This window comes from Mustela nigripes, chromosome 4, assembly GCF_022355385.1.
Source record: "Mustela nigripes isolate SB6536 chromosome 4, MUSNIG.SB6536, whole genome shotgun sequence".
NCBI classification, from domain to species: domain Eukaryota; kingdom Metazoa; phylum Chordata; class Mammalia; order Carnivora; family Mustelidae; genus Mustela; species Mustela nigripes.
The window spans coordinates 158961782-158985969 of NC_081560.1; the positions used below are offsets into that span (position 1 = coordinate 158961782).

The following is a 24188-nucleotide window of genomic DNA, read 5'->3' on the forward strand; positions in this document are numbered from 1 at the left end:
CTGTTTTTTTTTTTTTCTTTAAATAAATTTCCTATTCCAAAGATATGTTCTCCTTCCCATCAGGTATGACAGTGAGATAGCTTACCACGTTGATGTAATGTTCATGATATTTATGGAACACCTATGCTACCATCCCCATTTCACAGACAGGAGAACAGATGCAGGGGTAAGGCCAATTCGCTTGTAGCAGACCTGGGACCTCAAAGCCAGGGCTCTGGCTCTTAATCCAGTGCTTTCCCCGCCCTGTCTGAGCCTCTTGGGCTAAACCAGGCCTTTACTGGGCTCTCAGAAGCCAAAGTGGGCTGCCTCCTGCTGGCAGGGAGTTCCCTCAGGGCTTCTGGTCCTATGGCTGACCAAGGGAGCGTGAGAAAGGAGGAGGGTGGATTATGCACAGGGGCAGTCTACATCCTCATTTCCTCCCTCATCATGGCAGGAGGGGATGGCTTACACAGGGGGGTGGGGGGCGGATTATGAAAAGCAAGAATTCATAAGAGTTGATAAGTGTCAGAAAACTGTTTACTCACATTCATTCCCTGAAAGTCACATTCTCCATGTGTTCCTATTTGTCTTTCAACGATGGCATCAGTCAGGTGGAATCAGCAAGCAAGACCAAGGTTTTAGCCAAATGCTGCGGAGAGAGAGAGAGAGAGTTTCATTTAACTTCATTTTTCCAGCCAGGGCTGGCTCCAAAGCGAGTTTTTCTCACTCGTTCTTCTGCTACACGCACAGCAAATTCCCAGAGGTTTCTGAGACTGCCGAGATCTGATACAAGAGGACGGCTCCCGCCCACCCGCCCACCCACCCACTAATAAGACATAAAGCCGTCCTATTTTTGGTAACAATTAAAGGCCCTCTCGGTGCAAGCAAAACGCTGTTTATTTTCTGTTACATCACTTCACTTTGCCTTCGAAGGCTGTTCTGTGCTCAGTGTTCTCGTGGTGATGCAAGTCGGCTCTCTCCTCCAGCAGTTGGGTCCCTCCCATCGCACAGCACCTCACAGGTCTCTTCCCCGAGCAGTGCGTTGCTGGAGCGAAGAGCAGCTCACGAATCAGCTGCAGGTCCCCGTTTTGAAAAGCAGAGATACAGAGGCAGAGGAAACGGGTGGACTCCTGTGTGACCTGGTCTCAGAGCAAGACAATCACCAGCTGAATTCCAGAAGCCCTGTTCATGTTTGGGGATATTTTTTCGACTGCATGGAATCAGAGAGAAGCCAAAGGATGGGAACTGCCTGCATCCCCCTGAAAAGAATTGCTTATTTCCTATGTCTCTTATCTGCGCTTTTGCTGACTGAGGGGAAGAAACCAGCGAAGCCAAAATGCCCTGCCGTGTGTACTTGTACCAAAGATAATGCTTTATGTGAGAATGCCAGATCCATTCCACGCACCGTTCCTCCTGATGTTATCTCATTGTAAGGCCCGTAAGCATTTTGATATCTAATTTACGATTTAAAAATTCCAGCCGATGTATTTGGGGCTTTGTATGTATCGGTAGAAGGGCATGGAGAGAGAATTTCCTCTTGCGTGCTTGGCCATTTGACAGTGCTAACATTTTGCTGCATTTAGAAATTTTGATTTTGATTAAGCTGCTATGGAACATGCTTAGATATCCCCTACCCCTGAACATTATTATGAGAAACCTGTAGCCGATTTCATCTCTCCTGCTCCATCTGGGAAGGAACAGTATGGTACTTCATAAAATAGTGTCAAAATAGTGACTGTTTTGCTAAACTGGATTAACATAAGGTTTGTTCTGTGTGTGTGTGTGTCTCTTTGTGTACGTCTGTTTGTTTTTTGTTTGTTTTCTTTCAGATCCTTTGTGAGATCTGGTTTTACTGAAATCTCAGAAGGGAGTTTTTTATTCACACCATCGCTGCAGCTCTTGTGAGAAATATTTATATCATGACTATTTTTAATATAGCATATATTTGGATAAGCCCTCTAGTAAAACGATCTCAATATTAATTTTGTCAAATGTGATTGCATTTCTGGGAAGAAAAAGACATCAGTAAAGTCAGAGGTAGCTGGGTTTGTTTGGGACTGGACACGAGCAGTGCAGGTTGATTCTTTGCAATGGTAAATTTGCTAACCTGTAATGCTGACTACTCTAACGGCTATTTATGAAGTTGTTGGAATGTTTGCAACAATGCTCCCAATTCCATGCCACTATTTTACTTTCATTTTTGACTTGGGAACTTTGCTTATTTTGCCCTGGAGTTTTTGAATTAGTCGATAGAGAACCCTGCATAACATATGCGCTCAAGATGTTGTCTCCCGGGGATCTGGGGCGAGCTGCTATTCTGTATGATTTACCATGTGGGGAAAAACAAATCCGGGTTCTTTCTAGGTAACTCCTTAATATATTAACTCTTGTGAGATTGTTTTCTAATCTCCCATCACTTATAACTAGTCGCCTTACAAGGAGGCAAAGAAAATATTAATATAGGGTGGTGTGAAGGATTAGTCTTTGCCGTATGTTTTGAGTTAGCCACGAGGGAACCACCTATTCTGGCTATGTCTCAAAATAGTCAAAAAACAATATTTGACTAAGAAATTCTATTTCTCCACCGGCATAATATCACATGTATCATTTGTTCTGACGTGTAATGTTTGGCCATTGGAGTGCTAGTTCTTAGAGCTGGACCATGTGAGGGTCAAGAGGTCTCCCCAGACTCAGGTGTCAGGCGACAGATTGAAGTTGTAGTGATATGGTTCCAGGAGGAAATTAGCCAATTGTTGATCAACTGAGTTTTCATTATCTGAACTGCATGATTCAGGACACAAGTTTTTTGCTTGCTTGTTTTTTTGTTTTTTGGGTTTTTGGGGTTTTTTTTTTTTTGCCTTAATTAATCATTTTGGCTCTTTGAGGTTATATATACAGAGACAAACAGCATGATTTGAAACTGGAGAGACCTGTGTAAATCTAACCCCAGCACTCACTAGAAACTAGACAAGGAATCTTGTATAAATGACTCCATCTCTCTGAGCCTCAGTCTCCTCATCTATAAAATGGAGGTGTTGATACATTGAAGGATTGTTATCAGAGATAGATAAGATTTAAGTAGATAAATGCTTGGCATCGGGTATGACAAATGGTTACACATTTTAGGAAAGGTAGTGTTTTTAATTTTTACATAAAGCTAAAAAGCTAAAAAAAAAATCTATAAATTAATTCTGTTAATATGTTGTTTTAACTATATGAAATTCCAAAACTGGTTTGACTATTTCTTTGAATTCATAAACCTGATTAGGTGTTCGGACATTATGTAACAATGTTGGCTAATGTCTTTCTACTAGCGAGTGTCTTGGGGTAATATGCAATTGAGCAGAGTATTCTTAAGGGATTTATCTGATTGATGGCTAGTGGTATGATTAGGGGAAGAGTTAGCACATCAGACAAATCCAAAAAAGAGTCTTCAGTACACAGAGAGGCAAAGTCTCCCATGGCAGGATCCTTCTGCAGCATAAGAATTGGTTATATCTGAAAAAGTGATAATTGTGCTTATGTTGTCCACTTGTTAAATAAATAAATGGCTCATTTAAAAAGCATCCTTTTCCAGAGCTAAGGCACCTCTTTCCCTCCCAGGATAGTGAAATAGGTGAGTCCTTAAAATTCAAGGAGAAGCGTCAGTCAACACATTCTAATATTCCAACACTAAATAGACATTAGCTGTGACACAGAAAACCTGGACTGAACAACCCAATCAGTTAGAACATGTCTACTTTTTTTTTTTTTTTTTTGCCAGGGGACCAGCCTCCCAAGCGCAGATGCTGGACAGTGGTATAGGAATAGTTACCGGCTGCTGCGGGGTAATGTGATTACACGTATTTAGAATCACAGAGGGAAGCCAAGGAACTGGTTTTTAAATAGCCCACACCGAGTGTGTGCCATGCCCCTGTGTCCCATGCTCTGAGTTCCTATGGAACATTCCAGCCCTTATTTCTAAAAGCAGTTCAGGTTTCAGAAATAACAAAAGGGCAAGTAATTCTTGCCCTGTATGTCCTTACTTAACTCACATTGGCTAACCTTCGACATGCAGATTTGTGCCTGGGCAGAGTTTATGCATAAGTGTCAGGTGTCGAAGTTTTGTCTCTGATCCCGGCACCTTGTTTTCTAAAGATTTTGCTCCCTATTCTTCCTGCTCAATGTTTTTTGCTTCCTCCTCTTCAGAAGAGGGTCTAATAAGCTCATTTTCACCGAGGAGGAACTAAATCGTAAGGATCCAAATGGGAATTGTGCCATAATCATAACATTGATGGGAATAGATGGTTCACAGATGAAGAGTTCTTCTGTGGGGCAGGGCCGCCGGGTGCCCTGAAAACCCCACGTGGGCTGCCAGTCCCTCCTGGAATACGAAGAGGAAGGGGCCTGAATTTGCCTTTGTGTGACTTTGGCCATCAGACAAGGCCTGGATCACAGCAGCGGTGGCTTGTGTTTTGCAATGAATTCTAACAGCCTTTGTGACCATGGATTACCAAATTGACCTGTACTATCCTGTGAAGGGATAAACTTCAGACTTGATGCTGCTTCATTGTTGTGCAAAGACAGTTGGTTTCTTGCCCTGTTGTTGAAAAGGGAAAAGAAATGTCCCATTCCCGTGATCCATGCTAACAATCTGATAATTTTGTTATGGTCCCCAAATGCTTTTTCAGACCTTCTGCAGAAGCATGATGAGAAGTACTTTTTAAAAATGTCAGCATGAGGTACTGAGGAAAACAGATGCAGTGCCCTTTTAAGTTACATACAGTGTTTGGGGAGAAAAGATCCTGCTAGGCCGAGGCTGACAATGTGTTTTGGAGGGCAGGAACAACAAAAACCCACACTCTGTAGAGAGTAGAGGAAGAATAGAACTATCTAATAAAAATTCATCAAAAACAGTGAACAAAATGTTTAAAAAATACCTTATTTCTGGTTTTAAACAGCCACAATAACAAAACTTTGCCCAAGCAAACACAATTTCATTCATGTTTTCCATAGAGTCAGTTGTGAGACATAACCAATGAGAATAATTATTCATTTGGGTTTGCATTTAGTGGTGGGGAACAGTGCTTGTAGCAAATGGAATTTGCAGAAATGTGTTTTCACACATTAAAGCCCTGTTCTTCTCAACTACAGACTGAAATCCCCAATGACAAAGGCTCATTTCAGAAGTAAAATTCTAACTGAAGAGTATAAAATGTGGCGACATTGCCATTTGTTTATAAAATTTTTAATTAACCAAATCCCTCCAACTCTTGCGAGAGTTCTGTTTGCAGGGAGCAAATTACAGGGTTGTGCTCAAAAAAAAAAAAAAAAAGAAAAGAAAAGAAAAGAAAAATCCATGTATATAAGAATTCAATTGGTCAGAAAAAAAAATTCTATTTATTCCAGTGAGATTTGGTCCTATCTGAAGCAAGAGAATTGATCCCTCTGGGGAAAAAAAAAATCATTATTTCTTTTATTAATCCACAGTCAGCACACAAGTACATAGCCCCTAAGAAGTAAAAAATTAAAAAAGGAAAAAGTAAATACCATGAACAAGATAAATAATATGTCTGTTCTTTTTTTTTTTTTTTTTTAAGATTTTATTTATTTATTTATTGGACAGATGGAGATCACATGTAGGCAGAGAGGCAGGTAGAGAGAGAGGGGGACGTAGGCTCCCTGAGGAGCAGAGAGCCCAATGCAGGGCTCGATCCCAGGACCCTGAGATCATGACCTGAGCCGAAAGCAGAGGCTTTAACCCACTGAGCCACCCAGGAACCCCAATATGTCCGTTCTTATTAAGGTTTTATCATTTAGTCTTTCAAAATACTATCTGTCCAGGAAAAAAATACCATATCTCACCTTTGGAAGTGATTGGCCCCTTTTTCTATTCCTCCTTATATTACAAGAATAAGAAAAATGTAGCACCCTTTAATGACTACTCAAGCCAGACCTAAATGCTAAGGGGGCTTCTGGGGGAATTGTTAGCTGGTTATGGATGAGCCTGGTTTTGTTTGGGGCCAGCTGATGCCCCTCACAATAGACCACGAAGTAACAATTTCAGTCAGCAACTAGGTTGTGTTGTCTACAATACGCCTCATGACCCATGGCTCTGATTTTCAACTTTTTAATTACTTAGTTGTTGTGACTGCAAAGCAACCTTGTGCAATCAATGTTTTCTCTGAAAATGGATTTCTTCCTCTCAATTATTCAAGCGAGAATCTTAGGAGTTATTGGCCCTCCTCCTTCAGTGTCCACTTCCAACCAGACAAGTCCTCTCTCAAACAGGATGAGAACCTGCCACCTCCTCTGCACCCCAAGACCATGGCCCTAATTAAAGCTGCCATCAGGGGCTCACGGGCTGCTGTGGGAATTTCTGCATCAGGTGCTCCTGCTACCCGCCTCCATTAGTGTTACTTCCAGAAACTCCGATCTCAGTTCCCCGAAAACAGAGAAAATCTGAACAACCGAGTTGGCATTCATAGAATGTAGATATTTGGGCAAGGTCATCGTTTATAATATTGATACCATACGTGCATGCACACACACACACACACACACACGTGCACACAGACACTCCCCAAGCTCCATCAAACTGAAGTACCTAATTCCCTGACCTCTGTTCTCTCAAACTCTATAGACTTTCTGGATATCTCTAGTTCTTCCTGTCATTTACTAGAATTATCTGTGCTTCTATCTGCCCCATGTCTCTGGACCTCATGGAGGGTTATCCAGAGCCAATTCAATTTTTTGTTGAATTCAATCCATTTGTTGGATTCAATTTGTTGAATTCAATCCATATTTTCACAAATTTTATACTGAAGAGTCTTGCTTTCCTAACAGTAGATAGTCACATTCTTTTTTATGGTAGTGTACCCTATCAGATATCACGCGAACTAATTGTGTGGACATCTAGAAAGTGAACGGAATCAAAACAATGTGAAGAGGTTCTGTTCAGCCTCAGAGTGAAGGTGCTGTTCACGGGCTCAGTTATTTCCCGCGTACTGGCATTTTACGTTGGGAATCGGCCTCCTTCCTGAGGAACCAAGGACTACCCATACAAAGAGAGTAATGGTTGGGTGATACTCCCTCAAGTTAAAGAGGAGCCCCCCCCAATCTGTCTTAGGGACCCAGGTAACCTAGAAAGTGTGAGACAGAACACAACAGGCCATCATCGGGGAGCCCCCAGGTCTGAGGCTCCAGTTCCTGGAGGACCTGTACTCTCCCTCCTGAAGGCCTGGATACAGCCTAGATCTGAGTGGGTCAAGCAGAGTCTATTCAGGAAACTGCCTTGCCTTTGGGACCAGAACAAAATAGTGGAGGGAAGTCTGGGAGGCACGGGACATTTTCTTCCCCAGGAGAGGCCAGAGAGAGTGGCAGTTTGTCGGCGAACACCTCCTTCCTTTTCGCTGTCCCTTCACTTTCTTGCTGCCTTTTCCCTAATCTCTTCACCCACTTTCCTGGGCTATCTCAATCCCCTCTTCTGCATCATGTGTATTGGTTATACATATAAATTATACTTCCAAAAAGAAGAAAAAGGAAAAAACATGGTGTTATGATGTTAAACTTCTTCAACAGAGATTTCTAGTGTATCAGAATTTACAAGGCAAAGCATCCAAAGCCTTTCTTAGACCCATTGCTGAGTCTCTTCTGTCCCACTTGGACTTCTTCTAGGCCTTTGACATGTAAAAAAAATCATATTTGCTTCCCAGGTTCTCTGGTGATTCTGGAGGCTGACTAGCATCAAGGGTGTATGAAGGGTAAAACTTCCCCTTAATTCAGTCTGATACGACCTCCAAAGCGAAATGTTGGTTAAGCAGTATTAAGATGAAAAAAAAATTCCCTAATAGAAAGGTAATTTCCTTTCTGACTTATTTATACTTGCTTAGCTATCAGTATGTATTCATTGTAGTGTTGCAAGCAGGAACAAAATGAAAGCAAAAGCCTCCCATCTCAGTAAATGCATTGTGGGATTCTTTGGTGCAACAGGCACAGCATTGGGCTTTGTGAGGGACACGAAGATGAGAGTCAGCTCTCTCTCCCTCCCTGCTCTGATATGGCAGATAGAGTTTGGCAGCAATCCCTAAAAAGATAAATTGTAATCGCCTGTGTTTGAATGTATCACAAGGTGTTCTCTTTTTAAACTTTCTTATCCTCAGGTAGTCTTGATGGCCTTTCTCATTTTGTTCAAAATGATACTCAGTTGATTGGCAATGATGATGACTTTTGCTAACTGTTGAGATATGGGCTAAAAAATGATTACAGGGCCTTTATGTTGACAGCTGTGATATCAAAATGGCTAACCCTGGAGAGCTGGCAATATGGCAAATATGGCAAGCAGTAAAGGGCACAGGGTTTTTTTTTTGTTTTTTTTTTTTTGTTTTGTTTTTAAGATTTTATTTATTTATTTATTTGACAGAGGTCACAAGTAGGCAGAGAGGCAGGCAGAGTGAGAGGGGTAAGCAGGCTCCCCGCTGAGCAGAGAGCCCGATGTGGGGCTTGATCCCATGATCCTGAGATCATGACCTGAGCGGAAGGCAGAGGCTTTAACCCACTGAGCTACCCAGGTGCCCCAGGGCACAGGTTTTGTGGTCAAATAAACATGGGTCCAGTCTCCACTCTGCTGCTTAGTAGTTCCATGATTTGGGGCAAGTTTAATCAAGCCTCATGATTTGCATCTGCAAAATGGGGAATAGCCATCATACCTCCTGCACAGGATTGCAGTGAGGATTAAATGAAACAATAGATGGAAAATGCTTGGCACAGTTCCTGTACCTCAATAATAAACGTTAGTTTTTATTATGGTTTTTGAAAATCACTTTAATTTGACCAACCATGATATTGGATTAGCATCTGATTGTATGGGCTGTGTTTGCTTATGATCCTAGATTCAAAATGTTGTTGTTCTACCCATAGGTGTCCATCAGAACCTGCTAAGCAATCTTGCCTTCAAATACCTCTCACCGAAAACATAAACTATTTGCCTTTCTGGGGTTACAGGACTAAGAGGAAGCAGAATCCTCTCCCTTCTTCCTCATGGAAAAAAAAAAAAAAAACTAGCACCAAATTTTGTAAAACACTATTTTATTCAAAATAATTAACACTATCCAGTCTTCGGATGGGTAGTTCTGTGGTAGGAGGAAAGAGGTCTGAACTCAAAGACATGAGTTTCAAATCCAGGTCAGTCACTAATGGGCTTTCTGAACTTGGGTTGGTCACGAAATACCCCTGGGCCTCAGATTTTTTTTTTTTAAAGATTTTTATTTATTTATTTGACAGATGGAGATCACAAGTATGCAGAGAAGCAGGCAGAGAGAGAGAGGAAGAAGCAGGCTCCCTGCTGAGCAGAGAGCCCGACGCGGGGCTCGATCCCAGGACCCTGGGATCCTGACCTAATCTGAAGGCAGAGGCTTTAACCCACTTAACCACCCAGGCGCCCCTGGGCCTCAGATTTTATATGTATAAAATACCAGAGATAGATAAAATTGTGATTCTCAAACTCAAACGCCAATGGGGATTGGGTGTTAGGGTAAATAAAGGAAGCAGTTGAGTATAAGACAATAGTGGATGGTAGTGACCAAGGTAAACCAGAGAAGACATGCCTTGTCTAAAAATGACAAGATCCTCAGCTCCAGCAGATCATTGCTGATGAGAATATGGTACATGAGCATGGAGCCATATTTTTCTAATTTTCAGGGGAAGGCAAAAATCTGGAAGCAGATTTTTTTTTAAAGGCTAAAAAACAAACAAAACATAAGTTGACATTTTGAGACCTGTCTACTCAATTAACTAAGGTGTCTTCCTGTCTTAAAAAAATTCTATTGCATTGTATTCCATTCTACAAGTAGAATTCCTAGAAATTAATATATATAGAAGGTGGTCTCATTAAAGAAATGAAAAACATTTATTGGATCATTTCTAACATTAAGCAGCAAATTAGATTATTAAATGAAAGAGTCTCATAATATGGAATTGGTTATTATAAAGTCATCATTAAAAATAATTATGTGGTTCTCAATTTTCCAAGTAGATCCTCCGGGATTTTACCAAGACCTCCCCATGATGACTGATGATAAAACAATATTTCATTATTTCTCCCCTGGGTAGGGAGTAGAGAGAAATTGTTGTGCCCATTTACATGACAAGATGGCAGGTGTTTGCCTGTGTACAATGTGATTAAAAAGCAATAAGCCTTAAAAAAAATAGACCAGAATTTATATGTACAAACAATTCTGGAGTCATTAGAGAATTCCTGTGGGAGGTCTTAGATTCCTCCCAGCTACGATTCCACAGCTAAGCATTTCTAGATCCTTCTTTGAGAACTATCTTTACTGCCAGTTTACAAGCCATACAATAAAACCAGGCAAAGTTTTGTTAGGGGGTGTTTGTCATGTTTGTATTGCCTGAGGCTAAGCACTTTATGGACCTCATTTCTTTACTTCATCATCACAATAACCCCATGAGGGGATATGATTACCTCCATTCCACAGATGAAACACTGAGTCATAAAAGGGTTTTAGGTAACCTCTTCTATGTCACAACCCTCCTAAGTGGCACATCTGGAGCTTAACCTTACATCCTCACTTTTAACTACTTGCATCTACTTCCTCTTGAACATGAATCACTGGGCTTGACTTCACATAGTTCCATTCCCCAAATCCAACCCCCTCTCAAAGGGTCAACCTTTGCCATTAATGGGGGTATTCAGGGGAATGTGTCCTGATTCCTGAGGACAATTAATGAGAAGGAGTTTCAAAAGCCCTTTGAAAGAATGGCAGCATTACTGGCAAGAGCAACTCGTTTCCCTAGGATTTAATTCTCATTTGTATGTGTAAGCCCTGGTCCCCTTGCTTGGAAAAAGAGAGAAGAAAATAGCAAAAGAAAAAGGACTTACATACTTTAAAGTTATGCCTTAGACCAACATCTTCTAAACTTGTGTCCAGTGGAACTGTTGTCCAGCAAGAAACAGGTCTATGCTCAAATAAATTTGGGAAACTGTACATTTTATCTCCCCACCTTGGCTACTCACAATGCACTTTGGCTTAGAAAAGCCTTTGGAATTATTTTATGTCATTTCACTTCTCTTCACATCTCATAGGATATTGGAATCTATGCTTTTGGGATTCATAGTATTTACTAACTTAATTATTTATACCTCACCTTGTTCTAGAAAGGCTTGCTAGCAGTCCTTAGGCAAGTGCAAAGAACTCCACCTTAAAGGATACACTACACCATCTATCTCCATATAAGGAGTTAACTCAGTTTTATTAGTGTGGATTCATGGAGTGTGATATCCAGGAGCATGCCTGCCTCCCACACTGTCCAGCTGGTCAAGCAGCTTGGCTCTGGGGACCTCTCAGGGGATGCTCCACCTTTCTGAGGAAGTAGCTACCCCTCACAGCACATTTAACAGGAAAAAGCCCCTGAGCTTATATTTACACTCTCACTATTTTTGTTTGGAGCAGGTTCCCTCACAGCCATTTCCCAAATGGCTAATCCAGCATTTCCCTGGGTATGTTTCATGGAATAGTCATTAAACATAAAGCTCAATGATAAAAGGGTCCCATGATCAATAAAATTGGGAAGCTGTGTATTTCATTCCATTTTGAAGAGTCTCAGTTTATTTAAGGATAGAAAGATTAGTGTGATTAAGAACCCTAATGATCTTTACTTATTTACTTTCCCCAGACTTATCTGTTTCTCTGTTCATGTAAAACCTCTCAAGGCCTTGTATTCTAGGGAATAGACTTTGGGAACTTCTAGGCAAGGCTATTCTAGATCTGCAGCAGACACTGGGCAGATCTGATGGGACTAAAAAGAGAAAGCATGGCCTCACCTATGACCATCACCAGTTTGAGCACAGAATCCCAGCTTTGCCAGTTACAAGCTTCAAATTACTTTGCCTCTCTTACCTCAGTTTCCTTCATATTTTAAGAGGAGAATATAAAACCTAAATTACAGTGTTCACTTTAAGATTAAAATGAGTTCATAGATGGCAAGCTGCTGAAGATGAGGATTGGCACAGAATGGGCTTTCCAAAAAATGTAAGTCCTTTATTCTTGGTGCTTCAGGACCAGGGCAATACAGACTGAATTTATAAACAACATCGGGAGGGGTGGGCTGTTGACTAGTTATGTCAATTCCTAGACTAGTTATGCCAACTCCCAGAAAGGAAAAGTTTGACTGTCCTGGGATAAGAGGTAATAGACCATAAAAACAAAGAAGTAGACCCATGATGTGATCTTTGCTAGTAGGCATCATATCAAGAATATTCCCAAGGGGATCCCTGCAGATCTAAAACCAACATTCTAATCCTGGCCCTGCTACTGATAAAAGATGTATGTGACCTTGGGTAAATCCCTTAACTTCTGCAGGCCTCAGTTTCCTCACCTGTTAAAAGAGGAAATGAACCATCTATCTCTCTGGAAAGTCCCTCAGCTACCACCAGATTTATGTGAAGCTAAAGTAGGGCTATTTCCCATCAACCCAGATGAAGCAGACCTGGTGGTCTACTTAAGGATCAGCTGAATTTCACTGAAAATTTTTTTCAAGGATAAGAGACCCAACCCCCCCCCCCCCAAAATGAAACACCATGACATAAGGTGCTCACATGTGATGCTTCCCATTTTAATGCTTTCCTGTCTTAAAAGTATATTTTTAAATATTCAAATGTAAATTATTCACATGGCACATGCCCTTAGAATGTGCGCATTTAACTAAAGTGAATCATCAGCCTATTATTAATTATCATCCAACCAGCCCTATTCTTTTGGATAAAGGAGAATATTAGGATCTCAAGGGGCTGAATCATTTCAGCACAGCAAACTGTACATAAGTTGTCAAATCCCTCCAGCTATGCCCCTAACTTTCCCAGCAGCTTATGGCCTAGGTGGCTTCACGTCTCATTTGGCTGTATATGCATGTATACATCACAGATGTTCCTAAATTTGTGCATTTTTGTGTTTGCACACACTCCCCATGACTGCCTCATTCCCAGGACCACAACTGTCTGGGACAGGTGACAATCTCACTAGCTCTCAGTTTCCCTAGAAGTAAAAAAAATCTATCTAAAGGCTCTCCCAGCTCCAGTGTTTTATGTCTATGCTCTTTGCTTAGATATTCTTTGGCAGAAGCATAGGAGACATGCTCACATATATTATCCCATGTAATTCTTAGAATCTTCCAGGAAGTCCTTTTGCTATTATAATTCCTATCCTGACAGACGATGAAACAGATTCATCTACTTCATGTATCATGCATGTAATGAGTGGCAGTTACAAACTTAAAAACCAGATTCTCTGTTCTGTATCTGATCAATGCCATCTCCAAGCGACAACCACGTGTTGGCTGCTCACTCTTCTTCTTCATCCGGAGTAGCCCTCACCAAGGTGAGAGTAGCCAGGAGAATCTGCTCTGGCTTAAAATCATGCTCTGACGCCATGCAGGCCACTCATGGGTCAATGACAATTCTGACGATCATGGAGATGTCGCAAGTACCTACAGGAAGTTTGAAGAAGTATCGGTAGAACCAGGGGGCCCTTGCACACGACTAGGTGAGCAGTCTGGCTTGAGACAAGGGAGGTTTTCTCAGCAGGGTTACACCTGTCATTTAGCTGTCTGCAGACCTGCCTCCACACCACTCCCCACTCCCTGTGCAGAGCTCGTGCCTACTCTTCCATGAATGAAGCCCACAGTGCTGCAAGCATAGATTCCTATATATCTCAAGCTAGAAACCACCTAGCCTCCTCCTCTGACAATGTAGAGTTAAGTCTTAAGGCCACACAGAGGATTTATGACCAATTCACAGGAATTAAGACCCAGACTTCCTGATTCGCTCTTCACTATGCTCCTTCCTTGGAACCTGAAAAAGTGAGGAACCTGGGTAGAAAACCACTTCAGCAGCCCATCAGCCTCGTCATCAACACCTGTGCCTGCCCAGGCCTTTTGCTCCGGTGGCTTCCCATCTCTGGCTTCTTGGCTGGATATCTGGCAGCCTGAAACTTGACCTTCTTCCCCTGTAGCTAGATCTGCATTCTCTGATCTGCTCATTTCTTTACTTCTCTGTCGCCACCTTGGTTTCCCTCAAGACTCTGAGCTCCACACTAACCTTGTTGCCCACTTTTTTCTCCTTTTGAATTAAATGCTCTGGTCCTAGCTTTTCAGTTCACCCAGGAACCCCCTATCAACTTTACAACCTTGGTATTAATTTACTGCTTGTAAAGAAATATGACCCGCCCATCTAGGTAGTTGGATATAACAGGCACCAGAAGGAGCAATTAGAACTCAAGGTGAACAGATATTTTTCAGAGATATCATCTTCTGTTCCCAGTGAAATATTAACATCATTAAAATCATGAAGTCTTTTTTAAAAAATCCTATCATTGAGAGGGGATTTTAATATTATTCTAAATACTTGCAGAAATCAGATATGCGATTTTAAAAGATTATTACCTTTCAAGACTTACTGGATGCCTTACTCAGAAGTAAAGTCATATTTTTAAATGCTTTCCTTTCAAATCAAAAAGAATAAAAATATATGAATTGAGCACTAAACTCAGTATCTTGAGGAAGTCAAGAGAACATAAATAATAATCGGATACAATAATAAATTAGGAAGCAGTAGGAATAATAAATAAATCCAAGATTTGGTTCTTGGAAAAATCCAATAAAATAGGAGACATTTGAAGGAAAAAACACTCATAAATGAGGAAAGCATCAATTATTCAACAAAAGGTTTTGAGTAAATTTGAGTGTGTGTTTGGGAAAGAATCAAGGCAGTGTTTCACCTCACATTATACATAAAAGGAAGTCCCAAATCGATTGAGGAGTCAAACGTTTAAAAGAAAAAAATTTAAGAGGGTGGACATAGGTGATATTTCATTGATCTTTATGTGGGAAAGAATATTTTAAGAATAAAAGCAAAGAATATACAAGGGAAGCTGATGCATTTTGTTAAAAATGTAAAATGTCTACCTGTTAAAAATCATGAATGAAAAGACAAGTCATAATCAATAGGGAAAAACTCTTAGCATCAAATAAAGATAAGAAAAGAGTAAGTAATGTTTTTAATATATAAAAGGGCTCAGAACCAACAGAAATTATCAAAGGACATGGCTTCATAGAAAAAGAAACAAAAATTATAATTCTAAATGTTGATGTGGTAGAACAGGCAAAAATATTTGTATATGAGGATGGTTATGGTAGTGATTAATAATAAAAATTGGAATCAACAAGAAAAAAATTTAATTACATTTATAACAGAAAACATACTCATCTGTTAAAATTATATTGAAAATTTATTGTCATGAGAAATTGGTCATGATAAAATAAGTATGTGAAAAGGGCAGAAGAACATAACATCATTATCCCAATTTTATAAATATACATGTGTATATCTCATATATGTTCATGAATATGTATATCAATATCTTTGGGTAGTTTGATTATGCAATCTTTATTTTTTCCTTTAAACTTTCTGTGTTTTTCAGAATTTCTACAATGAGGATATTGTATTCATAAACAGAATACACTGAAGTGCATTCCAAAATTTTAACATCTTTACTTGAAGAAAAATACGGGCTTAAATGATCTTAATGTCACTTTGAGACTACTTAAATTGATTTATTAGTTCCTTTTAAAAAGGGATTATTATTTTACTAGATTTCTTAAATCTATGAGCTGAGCAGTGTTGTCATGATTATTTGCCAGAATGGAGATATTAAGACCCTATTCTGAGCAGCTACCGGACGAGGGCCTCATGATCTTAAGCAAAGCTTTTAACAGCCCTCTGAGCCTCAGTTTCCTCCCATTCAATAGATATTAGCAACTCCTCTACCACTTTCCAGAATTTTTCCAAAGACCAAAGAATATAATCCAGCAGGAGTCTATGAAATATAGGCTATTATGAAGGCAATGCCATTCTTTAAATAATGAGCTATTGCCTGTCTAGAATTAACAGTTGGTTTGTACGGTCATCCTAAATCTCCTTCTTGTAAGGAAACATATACTCCTTTGGTTGCAGAGGGAGAAAAAGTCCTCCCCATTCCTCCTGTAGCTCCTTTTCCTACTGAATTTGTGAGGGTGCTAAGAGATCTAAGGGCATCACCTTTGGTGGTAAGATACAGATAGCTCATCGCACATCCCTGTGTCCAACTCCACCAAAACTCTACAAGGAAATGCCTAGTGTTTTCCTTCACTGAAAATAGAGGAAATGGCAGAGACCTCACAGGCTCCCACAAGACCAGGAGTGAAGGGCAGATTCTACACTATCTCCAGACAAATCCACAGGATGACTGATTGGAAAGTCTGCGGGATCCAGATCTCTGATTTGTGGCTCAGAGTACCAACTTCATTCATATGGTACACTGGTCCCCACCAACCCTTCCATGATGCTATTGTGAGGATGATTGTCAAATCTGAATCATATTATTGCAGATTCTTACTACATGTAGTTAAGGGGACAGGACAGTCCACAGCCACCGCTCCAACCAGACTTGCTGCAAGGAGAGCTGACTGCTCTCTCGGTGGCCACAGGTAAAGGAGGGGAACAGGAGTAGGGAAACTGACCAGAAGGAAAGCCCAGGCTGCACCTGGGGAGTCACCTGGGGAGCTTTTGAACATTCCAATGCCCAGGCTACACCCCACATGTAGAATTTAACTGGAACCCCTCAGGGCAAAACTGGGTATCAGTATTTTTAAAGTTTCTCAGGTCATTCCCAAGTGCAACCAAAACTGAGAAGCAGCGGCTTGGGATTGAACACAGATCTAGGCATCCCCACTACTCCAACATTTCCCTCTCTTTGTGAGGCCTCTTCCACATTCTGCTCTCTCCTGAGTGTGGCTTGCACACACTTTGCATGCCATATAGCTAACTAAACCTGAGGCATGCTTTCTCCTTCGGCTCTTCTACTGGCTGGCTCCATCTATGCTGATTCCCAATCCCCAGAAGGGGACTCGTTGTTAACCCAACTAGCCTTTTTGACCAGGACATTTGGGCCTTGGGAGGTTGACCCACCTCAGAATCAGCTATCCTGGATGAAGACCCGAGCCCTTCTTGCCCTAATAATCTGTGGGAAGGGACACAGGTCGTGTACTATAAAAGATGGCCACCGTGGTCCTCTCCAGGTCTGTCGCATGTGAAGATGGTGTCGGGTGGCACAGTTTCCTTTTAACAGCGACTGTGGGATTCTTTAATATCTGGATCAATAACAACAAATCATAATATTGAAATCAAATATATTTCCAAGAAATTCATAAAAATTAGGGATCAGAGTTTTACCCTCTTTATAGAACATGATTTTTAGTCTTTTTCTAAGTATAGATAGGGCAATAAAATGAATAGCCTGCTCAACTATATTTATTGTGTATATATAAATTTTATATATCTTTGTCCACAGAATCCTTGTGGGCACATGGGTGGCTCAGTCAGCTGAGTATCTGCCTTCAGCTCAGGTCATGATCCCAGGGCTGTGGGATCAAGTACTGCATTGGGGCTCTCTGCTCAGCAGGGAGTCTGCTTCTCCCTTTCCTTCTGCCCTACCCCCTGCTCATGCTCTCTCATTCTCTCTCTCTCAAATAAACAAATAAAATCTTTAAAAAAAAGAAAACTACAATTGAATTTAGAATCAAAAGACTAAGATATTCATTATTACCTTATTATCTTTCTTGTTTTTATTAAGAAACTTTTTTTATTGAAATATACACAATGAAAAGTGCATATATCTTAAGGGTTTAACTCAATGGTTTTTTAAGACTTTTTAAAAAAGATTTTATTTATTTATTTGATAGAAAGAGATAGCGAGAGGAGGAACACTAGCAGGGGGTGTGGGAGAAGGAGAAGCAGGCTTCCCACTTAGTCGGGAGTCCAATGCAGGGCTCGACTACAAGAGCCTGGAATCACGACCTGAACCAAAAGCAGACGTTTAACCACTGAGTCACCCAGGCACCCCTAAGACTATTTTTTTGAGCAGCTTTAAGTTCACAGCAAAATTGGGGAGAAGGCACAGAGACTCCCCGTATGCCCCCAGCCCTCACAGGTCTCCCCCATTACCAAATCCGCTACCAGAGTAGGACATTTGTTACAACTGATGAAGCTACACCATCACCCAGAGTCCCTAGTTACATTAGGGTTCCCCCTTGGTGTTGTACATTCTACAGGTTTGGACAAATGTATAATGACAAGTGCCCATCATTATGGTATCATACAGAGTGTTTTCAATGCCCTAAAATTCCTCTGCCTATTCATTCCTCCCTCCCCACCACCATTTTTTTTTTTTTTGTAAAATGAACACCTTTGTAACCAGCATCCAGGTTGAGAAACTCAGCACTATCCATACCTGAAAGGCTCCCCCTGTGCTCCCTTCCAGTGACTATCCACCTCTGAGAGTATCCATTATGTTGATTTCTGCCAGTATAGATGAGTTTTACTGTTTTTTTTTTAAATTTATATACATGAAATCACATATGATATACTTTATTGTGTTCTGGTTTCTTTCCCTCAACTTAGGTTTGTGAGATTCATTCATGCTTTTGCATGTAGTTTCAGCTTTAGCCAGAGATCTTGATCCTTGAAATCTAGTTAAACAAGCATTATTTAACCAGGAACTGTGCTCAGGGCTGGGGACACAAAAGCAAATAATGGTATGTCCCTGCTATAAGAAACATTCAATTTAGTAATGTAACATTGACAACAATTTAATGTCAAGTGAATTCCTTTATTGTTTAACAAATATTTATTCAGTGTCCACTATAGGGCAGACAATGTTACAGGTGCTAGGGATAAGCAATGAACAAGCAGATACAAATTCTAATGGAAATTCTCTGTTTTACTTCCCTGACATGTGTGGGCAAGTGCTGCCCACTAATACCCATTTCCCGCTCTGTTTTGCATCTGCTTTCAACATAAGGGGAGCTGGTGCTGAAAGCTATTTCTTCTGGCGATTTGCAGTATATAGCTTTGAAGTTGCTAGTCCAACCATGAGACAATTTGTAAACCAGTGAGCAGGGGAGGCATTGCTCTGTATCTATTTTGCCTTATTCTATTCTCTCCATCCTTGATAATGCCTATACAGAATGAAACAAAAATCTGGAACCTAAAGAAGGCTTTGGATGTTAGCTTACTTTGGAGTAAAGCTGAGCAATCTTGTTGCTTTCCAGAACCATGAAATAAGAAGAAACAATTGCCAAAGTTGGACTGAAATCATAAACCTTTGAATTTCTTTTAATAATTACAAGCATCTAATATACATCATTATTCATTGGTGTTGACTTTTCAGAGCCTAGTGAATGATTTGAGCATGATGGAGGAGGGATAGAAAACCCAACATCACGCCAGGATTGATAGCTTAAGAGGAAATGGAACAGATAATCTAGTTTTATTAGTTTGGTTCCTGTTTTCCCTCATTTTTATGGAAAATGTCAAGCATATATAAAAGTAGAGATAAGGAGCACCTGGGTGGCTCAGTGGGTTAAGCCTCTGCCTTCGGCTCGGGTCATGATCTCACGGTCCTGGAATCGAGTTCCGCATCGGGCTCTCTGCTCAGTGGGGAGCCTGCTTCCCCCTCCCCCTCTGCCTGCCTCTCTGACTACTTGTGATTTCTCTCTTTGTGTCAAATAAATAAATAAAATCTTTAAAAAAAAATAAAGGTAGAGATAATAGTAATATTCACTTCCATGTACCCATCTTTTACCTTCAAAGATTATCGATCATGCTCTATTCATCTCTAACCCACTGCCTTCCCCTCCTCTGACTGTTCTAAAGCAATCCCAGCTGTCAAATTAGTTATTCATAAATGTTCGGAAAGTGAGGTCTCTTAGTTTTAATCTCCTTAGTTAACAGGCACAGAGAGGCAAAGTCACCAAGCTGGTTAGTAGCAATTATTTTTAATCCCTAGACTTCAAAAGTAAATCAAAAAGGTTGCTAACAGAGAATACTGGACTTTACATAGTACAGTTAAATGGTATGTATGAGACACGAATTGTCAAATTAAGTAAAACATCTGGTCTGGCCCATGACCAGGGTCACATTTTGGATAATAGTTCTAAGTGGAATAAGAGGTTCCCCCACACGAGAACCTTAATATGTAGACTGAACATCACTTAAACTGAGGTGTAAAATTGTCATCAGTACATTTAAAACCTTATTTTTAGCTTGTATCAACACTTTAGCCAATGAATTTCATAAATTAAAACTCATTCTAAAAAAACAAACAAACAAAAATATCCTTTGTATTATTTGGCCTACAACCACCTCTTTTAAATCTCCCATTCAGAAACTGACAACTCTTCCCAGTTGTTCAACAGGATGTTGGGACTGCTGGTTGATGTTCCTTTTCATCAGTAATTTCAAAATTTTTTTTTATTTTGAAATTGCAAATAAATGTATCCAAGTGAAATTGTTCTTTTCGACTAGTTAAAAATAAAATGGATCTAATACCTTTTTTAAGCTTCATTGTTTCCTATCTTCAGCCTGTCCTATTTTCTAAGAAGTTTAGTTGATGTTCATTGAGCCAATGTTAATGGCTTATCTACTCTTAGATACCAAAGCACAACTAGGCTTTGATGGAGCTACTTTTCCAGGGTTTCCAGACTTAATACCCTGAGGCACCATTGTTTGAACTGATCAGAATGTTCCAGAAGTTTCTTGAGCAAGAGGAAAAGATTCTGTTAGTGTCTTCGTTGTGCTAATGTGCAAAATGTTGCTTTGGCTGCTTTGACTGTCATACTTGTCCAGTTATATCTCAAAATGTTACCCAAGGCATGTGACATCCACACTGTGAAAAGTGGGGCATAAAGCCTCTCTCAATGAGTATTTAATGAGGGGATAATTGAGGGTATTAAAAAAAAGGCTGCAAAGATTACCTAAATAAATAACACTTTAAAAGGTAGATGTCCACTTTTTCATACACAACTCCCTCTAATTTCTCTAAGAGATAATAGCAGCGAAGATTAACAATCTATCAGGTTAACCATTTTCATTGTGTACTTTTTCTGGGCAGATTATTCACATCGAACTCCTTTGATGTGATCAGTGATGATGCTTTTATTGGTCTTCCACATCTAGAGTATTTGTAAGTAAAGAAACTTTTTTTTTTTTTACATAATGATTCAGGACAAGTGCTCTCAGCTTCCTACAGCTGTCTGACAACAAATATTATAACCTATTGCAGATTCATAGAAAACAACAACATCAAGTCCATATCAAGACATACTTTCCGGGGACTAAAGTCTTTAATTCACCTGTAAGTATGAATGTTGCTATTACTTTTTAAGCTTACTAATGGATAATGCAGTTTGATAATCTGTGGGTCAAACACCCACTTCATGGTTAGTCCATGAAAACTTAAGAAACCCAAATGACTTCTTTCCATGCGCATGTGCCAAATCTCCCTGTCATCAGCCAGTGTGGATCCAGGAAACTGATCATTATTAATATGATTAGACTAATCTAACGATAATTAGGAAAATAATCTAATGCAGGGAAGTTGTGTGACTGAAATAACTTTTTTATTATCTACATCATTACTCACTTCATGGATAGTTATGGTTTGACTGTATAGCTTAATTTGATATGTGCTGTTTTTCTTTTTCTGTGTAAGCCCTGACCTTATATACATTTAAACATATCCTATAACCACCAGCAATGGCTACAGAGTACCTGAACAATTTGTTTATTAATGGAATACTTAATTATTCAATGGATGACTATAGCTATAAGAGTTGCTCTTCACGGGAGACAGTTTTGCCTCCCAGGGAACATTCATCAATATCTAGAGATGATCTGGTTGTCAGAACTCGGGGGCCGTGACATCTGGCAGGTAGAGGGCACCGTTGCTCCTAATCACCCTGCAATACACAGGACAGCCCCCACAACAAAGAAATATCCAGCCTGAAATGGCATAGGGTTGAGGTTGGAAAACATGAACGAAATAATTTATTTCTTCTAACCTCTCCCACCCGCCCCCCACATCCATTTTGAAGGAGGCTAGAGGGCATGGAAAGAAAAGGCACTAGCATTTATTGAGTGTCTACTATTTTGTCGGTCAATTTGCTTTATATAGATTTTCATTTAATCCTCCCAACCATCCTGCCAGATAGGCACAATAATCCCCACTTTAGAAATGAGAAAACAGAGACCTAGAGGGGATATGTGACTACTGAGCTGAATAGTTATGGGATTATAACGTCAATCCCATAGTTGAACTGCAATGGCTATTCATCTATTCAAGACTATTTTTCAAGTGCCTAATATATGTCTCACTAGTGTTAAGACAAGGATGCAGGAGATCCCGATGCCATTCTGTCAACTTTAACGTGCCCCCTCACAATACCTCACGGTCAGCTCTGTTCTAAGCCCCAGGATGCAGCAGGGAACAAGGTAGACAAAAATACTTGCCTTTGGGATCTACATTCTAGTGTGTCCATAGGGACTTAACACTTCCTCTCACCAAACCTTGTCTCAACTGCTGTTTGGATTTGCAGTAAGCGGCCCTGATGGCCAGATGTATTACACATAAATCATTAACCCTTTAAGTCTTCTGTAAAAGGTGTTGTAATGAAAAACGTTTGCTTTGCTGTATTACACATCAATGCTGTAATGTGATACAGAAATAGCTGTGTAGGGTATACATGCTAATGCCATTTTATCACAGAGTCAAACACTGCCAAACACCATTGTTTAGAAAATAATAAAAAAACAGATACAAATACATGGAAGGAGAAATAGAAGTCATGACCTCAACTTGAGAGCTGCTGAATTCACAGAAGTCCTACTCAACAGGGCTTTTGTCTGGTACTCAGCATCATCAAAGGCTGAAGGGAGGATGTAAGATCCACGTGTCCTCTCGGGGAACTCGTGATGTAAGTCTGCTGTTCCCATTGGTTCACTCAAGCGTATCTTCTCTCCAGTCTAAAGGACTACCTGACCCAGAAGGAAGGGAGGAAGGAGGCAAGAATGTATGGAAGGAAGGGAAAAGGGATGGATGGAAGGGTTAATGAAGGGAGAGATCGAGAAAGGGAGAAAAGAAGGGGAAAAGAAAACAGAAGGAAAGTGGGGGAAGATGGGGAGCAAAGGGAGAAGGAAAAAAATCTATCGAACACCCTGATGAAGAACATCTATTTCATTTGACTAGAGACTATTTTGTTTGTTAGGTCCATTAAATGAAATGGGAATTGAAATTTGGGTCTTAATGAGGCCTCTTATAAGAAGGGGTCCCTGGTATAACATGTGCTTAGCATCCAGAAATTTTCAAGCTCAAGGGGACATCAAAGTCAGTCTTCAAAAAGAGAAGCATGAATCTTAAGGGTCAGACAGTGAAAGGGAAGCCCAAACCTCTCTGACCAGGTGCTAGAGGTAGGAAGGAGGTGTTATGAGGAAACAGGTTAAAGCTGACGGGGTGAATATGACCCTTAGGTCTCTTGCCTCTTCATCGCACACTTAGGTTGACTCATAGGGCATTGCCAATATTAGACTGTTTTTGATCTACAAAAATGCAGCGCCATATGGTTCATCCTAAATAGTCTCTAGGAAGTGCCACACAAAGATGAATAAGATCCAGTTCCAACCTGGGGGAGCTCCGTCTGGCAAGAGCAATTAGGCAAACAAATATTTTCTCACTGAGTGCCTTTGTCCCCAAGTTATGTTCTCCTTGCTAATTACGCTGTTCTTCAAAATACCCTTCTTTCCTTCCTCCTTCTCTCCCTCCCCCCCTTCCTTTCTTCTTTCCTCCCTCCATTCCTCCCTTCCTTCCTTCCTTCCTTCCTTCCTTCCTTCTTTCTTTTCTCCTTTCCTTTCTTCCTTTCAAGGAGAGATGGATAGGGAGGATTTGAAAACCAAATGTCCCTCTGACTGCTCAGCACATCAAGTTAGCTTTCCATTATTTACCACCTATAAATAAATCTGACATTTGTTTGAGCTATTTAGTTTCTTTTTTAAGATTCTAGGCTTTAAAGAGCACCTTCCTCCACCTGAGACCAGCTTTTCCCACTCACAGGCAAACAGGAATCAGCAAGGAGTTATCATCTGACTCTCTAAATTGCATATCCTAGAGAAGAAGTTTACAAAGCTCTATCATATTCTTGACCTCATTATAATCTCCTGGTTACCTTACAAAAGAGGGCGTAGCACGGCCCCTGTGGACAGATGAGAACATGGGGGTGCACCCTGCATTCAAGCTGCTCCCCAGAAAGCAGTGGTAAAGGCAGAAGTTTCCTGGGGTCTTTAATTGGAT

General features: G+C 40.4%; 1 protein-coding gene and 1 long non-coding RNA gene across 6 annotated transcripts in view; one reads left to right on the forward strand and one right to left on the reverse strand.

Moving 5' to 3' along the window:
* LOC132016638 (uncharacterized) overlaps positions 1-24188 on the reverse strand; it is a 223481-nt gene that overhangs the window by 22734 nt on the left and 176559 nt on the right. For 2 of the 4 annotated variants that reach the window (XR_009403964.1, XR_009403965.1), the window contains exons 1-2: positions 900-990; positions 525-628 (exon numbers count right to left, since the gene is read on the reverse strand). This is a non-coding gene — a long non-coding RNA (uncharacterized LOC132016638). Of the gene's footprint in view, positions 1-524; positions 629-889; positions 991-24188 lie in introns of those variants that run through there. The other 2 variants (XR_009403966.1, XR_009403967.1) reach the window with 2 other exon arrangements.
* The window catches only part of LGI1 (leucine rich glioma inactivated 1), a 39434-nt gene continuing 15867 nt past the window's right edge, over positions 622-24188 (forward strand). The window contains exons 1-4 of one of the 2 annotated variants that reach the window (XM_059398156.1): positions 622-1408; positions 1809-1880; positions 20958-21029; positions 21129-21200. In XM_059398156.1, the coding sequence (XP_059254139.1) occupies positions 942-1408; positions 1809-1880; positions 20958-21029; positions 21129-21200 (683 nt within the window). In that variant the 5' untranslated portion in view covers positions 622-941. The remainder of the gene's footprint in view (positions 1409-1808; positions 1881-20957; positions 21030-21128; positions 21201-24188) is intronic. The other variant, XM_059398157.1, reaches the window with a different exon arrangement.